This window comes from Monomorium pharaonis, chromosome 7 (assembly GCF_013373865.1).
Source record: "Monomorium pharaonis isolate MP-MQ-018 chromosome 7, ASM1337386v2, whole genome shotgun sequence".
NCBI lineage: Eukaryota > Metazoa > Arthropoda > Insecta > Hymenoptera > Formicidae > Monomorium > Monomorium pharaonis.
Window position 1 is genome coordinate 23,527,696 of NC_050473.1, and position 3,541 is coordinate 23,531,236.

Below are 3,541 nucleotides of genomic sequence, written 5' to 3' on the forward strand. Positions count from 1 at the left end.
AACTTAAAAGTAGAAAAGTAGAAAAAGAAAAATAAGTGAACGGGTCAGGAAAGAGAGAGAGAGGGGGGAGAAAAGGAAGAGAATAATATTGTGTAATAATAATAATGCCTATGCATATACGTATGTACATATATGCATATGAACATGTACGTACATATATATGCATGTGTATTTTATTTCTCTCTCCCTCTTTCTTTTTCTTTGTGTAAGTAATTCTTTCTCCTGAATATTATATAATATAATTAACTTCAAAGCTTGGACTTAACAGTATGGCTGACAGAATATGTTTTAAGAAAATAATAGAATAAAGTAAACAGTTTATTCTTTTGCAATGTATTGAAATAGGTAAAAAGCAATCTTGTCTGAAACAATTACAACAAAGTATACACTATAATGCCACTCAGTTGGCCTGCCGATGACGTGGTCATAGGTTGCAATATGTTTATATGGGTAATATGTTTATATGGATGCCCAAGGATCATCTGTATGTCTTAGTCTACACACAGAAAAATAATTATTACTTCCAAGTAAATATTACTTGTTCTAAAAGTAATTGGTTTCTTTTTACATCTGCAAATCTATGGTAAACTTGTTACAAGTATCACATTTACTTAAGACATATTTTAAATTTTAGTAAGTATAATACTTCAAACCAGAATATTCACTCCAAACAAATATTACTATCTAGAGTCCCATGTAATTCTTCAATTAAGTTTGATAATATTCTTGAAACAAGAATAAATTCTTATTTTACATTAAAAAATGCTAAAATTTTTTAATACGTATGACAAGTATACCTGAACATTAATATTAAGAAAATATTCTTGGTTGAAAGAAACTGTTACTTGAACGAAATAAAATAAAATAAGTAATTACTTTTCTTGATTGTAAAATATTTTTCTGTATGTATTTAGTAACTATCATGCAGTCTATTCAAGTCTGATATATGTATAAGGCATATAAATTTACCGATAAGGCTCTTAGTTAAATTGAAAAACTAAAAAGTAAGTATTTAAATAATTTGCTGTTCCCAACCCAGGTAGCAAGGTGACGTTAATACGACGTCAATAATTCGTCATTTAAGGTCGCAGACGTCATGTTACTAAATTAAGACGTAATAGTAACGTCATTTTTTGACCTATTAATTATGTCAGTCATTTATCCATCCTACAACGTATTTCCGACGTCATATTCTTGATTAATTAATAACGTCAGTTAATTGATCGATCATTTTACGACGTATTAATAAGATTTTATTAGTGACTAATTATTGACGTTAACTATAATTCTTTGTAATAATTGACGATTTGACCTCAAATGACAAATTATTGAGGTCTAGTGGACGACACCTTGCTACTATCATTATTTAAAGATTGATTAATAAACAACATTATTAAAATTAATATAATATTTTATATAATTAATACTATCAATATTTTAGAATCATCCCAGGCAGCACATAATATTTATGATAAATATTTATTAATATTTATTAATATTTATTTTTTCAAAATATTATATAAATATTTTACACATATTTTATATATACGAAGAAAAAAATCTTTATTCAACATATTAAAATATAGATTAAATATTTTATATAATATTTATGGTAAATAAAAGATAAAGATTTGTATAAGTAGATAGATAGATAGACTTTATTGTGTCCCAATATGGGGTTACAAGGCGCTTTTTCCACGGAGCGTTCCCGAACCGTTCACAGTTGTATCCTCTCTACTCCCAAACCGACCTGGCCATTTGCGACCCTTACATTCTAACACCCCCACCCCCCTCGCACGCCCTTATCCCCTTTTCCCCACCCCCTAATCCCACTCTCTCCTCTCTTTTGCCCTTTCTTCATTGTCCTTCTTCCATTCCTCTCTCTTCATCTCTGCTCTCCTTTTTCCACTCTCCTCCTTGATTTCCTCTTTCCGTTTTTCATCAAGGGGCCTCTCCTCCTCTCCTCTTTCTCCTGTCTTCCTCTGCTCTCTCCGCCTCTTCGTCTCTTTCCCCTCATGCTTTTTCGCCGTCTCTCCTTCTTTCCTGCTTCTCTTCCTAAAACAATCAATTAAATCATTATTCTCCTTCCACCTCTCATTCTTCCCAACTTGCCGTCTTTCCGTCATCTCTATACTTTCCGTGCTGTTGAGCCCCCCCGACTCTTTACGCTCTTCTCTGCTCTTTTCACTCTCCTGCTCTTCTTAAACTCCTCTCCTTGTCTCTCTTTCTCCTTCTCTGATCTCCTCGGCTCCTCTCTCTTCCATCTGCTTGACCGTTCTTCTCTTTCACTAGCAAGCCGTTTATCTGTACATTCATACTCCTCTACATATCAGCCATACATATAAAGATATAACATATATAAAATATATAATACAAAACAGGAACGAAATATACAATAACAAGACAATCACAAATGTAAACGAAGCGGAAGTCCACCTGCCCCATAACTTCTTCTACCTCTTCCACCCTCTCCGCTCTCTCTTCCATCCTTTTCTTCTCCTCCTTGTCTCTGCTTCCTCCCCCCCACCAGTCTCCATCGTCCCTCCACTCCGCTCCCTCTCTACCCCGACTTTCTTTGCTCCTTGTTCCCTTTTCAGCCTCTTCTCCGCTTGTCTCCATCCGACCGTCTTTTTCTTCTCCTCTGCTTCCTCTTCTTTCTCCCTGGCCGCTTCTCCATACCTTTCTTCCCCTCTTTTCTTCCTCGTCTGGATCCAAGTCCTCTTCTCCCGTCTGCCACCTCTCCAGTCTCGCCTCCAGACTTCTAAATCTTTTTCTAACCTCTTTCAGCCCTTTTAGCATTTTCACTCTGTTTTCTTAATTCTCTTCCAGTTTCTTCTATTCTCCTCTCGACCGCACTTTCTTCCCTCACTCTGTCCTTTTCCGTCTCCTTCATTATCCCATTCTCTTCTCCTCATTATTAAATTTCATCTCTGTCTCTATTTTCACCTCATCTGCTTTCTCTCACTCTGCTATTACTGTTTCTGCGTCAGCTATCTTCTCCTTTCGACGGACCACGTGCTGTGAGAATCTGCGTTCCCAAAGCTCGCTACCGTCTGCCGTCTCCTGCCAACCCGTTTTCTACCATCCTCTCCATCCGCGCCATCTCTCCTCTCCTCGTCATCTTCCTCGTTCCCGTCTTCATCTCCTGCCAACCGACTTTTCCTTTCTTCTCAGCGCCCTCTCACTGTCCTCTTCTTCTCCACGGCTACTTTACTCCACATTCGTTCTTCTCATCTCCAAAACTCCATCACGATATCTTTTCATATCTTTCCTTTTCCGTCGTCCTCCTGCTTCCCTCCAATCACCCGACCACCACTCGTTCTCTTCTACCCGAATTTTCACTTTCCTACTCTCCCTCTCACCTCCATTATCACTTCACTACTCCTTACTTCGGAGCTTCCAAATTCATACCCGTTCTCACCGACGCCATTATTCCTCCAATTTGTATAAGTAATATTTTGTAAATATTTATAAATATTTCATAAATATTTTTATAATATTTATGATAAATCTTTATCTAAGACCACAAAAATATTTATAA

At 36.5% G+C, this 3,541-nt stretch overlaps 1 protein-coding gene across 1 annotated transcript; it reads right to left on the reverse strand.

Annotated features, from left to right (window-relative positions):
* Nucleotides 1-1,823: 1,823 nt before the first annotated feature.
* Nucleotides 1,824-2,799, reverse strand: LOC118646693 (vicilin-like seed storage protein At2g18540). The gene is made up of 3 exons (XM_036290145.1): nt 2,437-2,799; nt 2,189-2,322; nt 1,824-2,055 (listed from the first exon to the last, which is right to left on the reverse strand). The coding sequence occupies exons 1-3, from the start codon at nt 2,797-2,799 to the stop codon at nt 1,824-1,826; spliced, it is 729 nt and encodes a 242-aa protein (XP_036146038.1).
* Between the last annotated feature and the right edge of the window lie 742 nt (nt 2,800-3,541).

Bases quoted from the DNA above. Each gene is read 5' to 3' on its own strand.
- LOC118646693 (XM_036290145.1), bottom strand. From the start codon at position 2,799: ATGCTAAAAGGGCTGAAAGAGGTTAGAAAAAGATTTAGAAGTCTGGAG. The intron at 2,323-2,436 runs GTGGACTTCCGC...GCTGATATGTAG, and splicing joins TAGAAGAAGTTATGGGGCAG to AGGAGTATGAATGTACAGAT. The intron at 2,056-2,188 runs GTGAAAAGAGCA...TGATTGTTTTAG, and splicing joins AGTTTAAGAAGAGCAGGAGA to GAAGAGAAGCAGGAAAGAAG.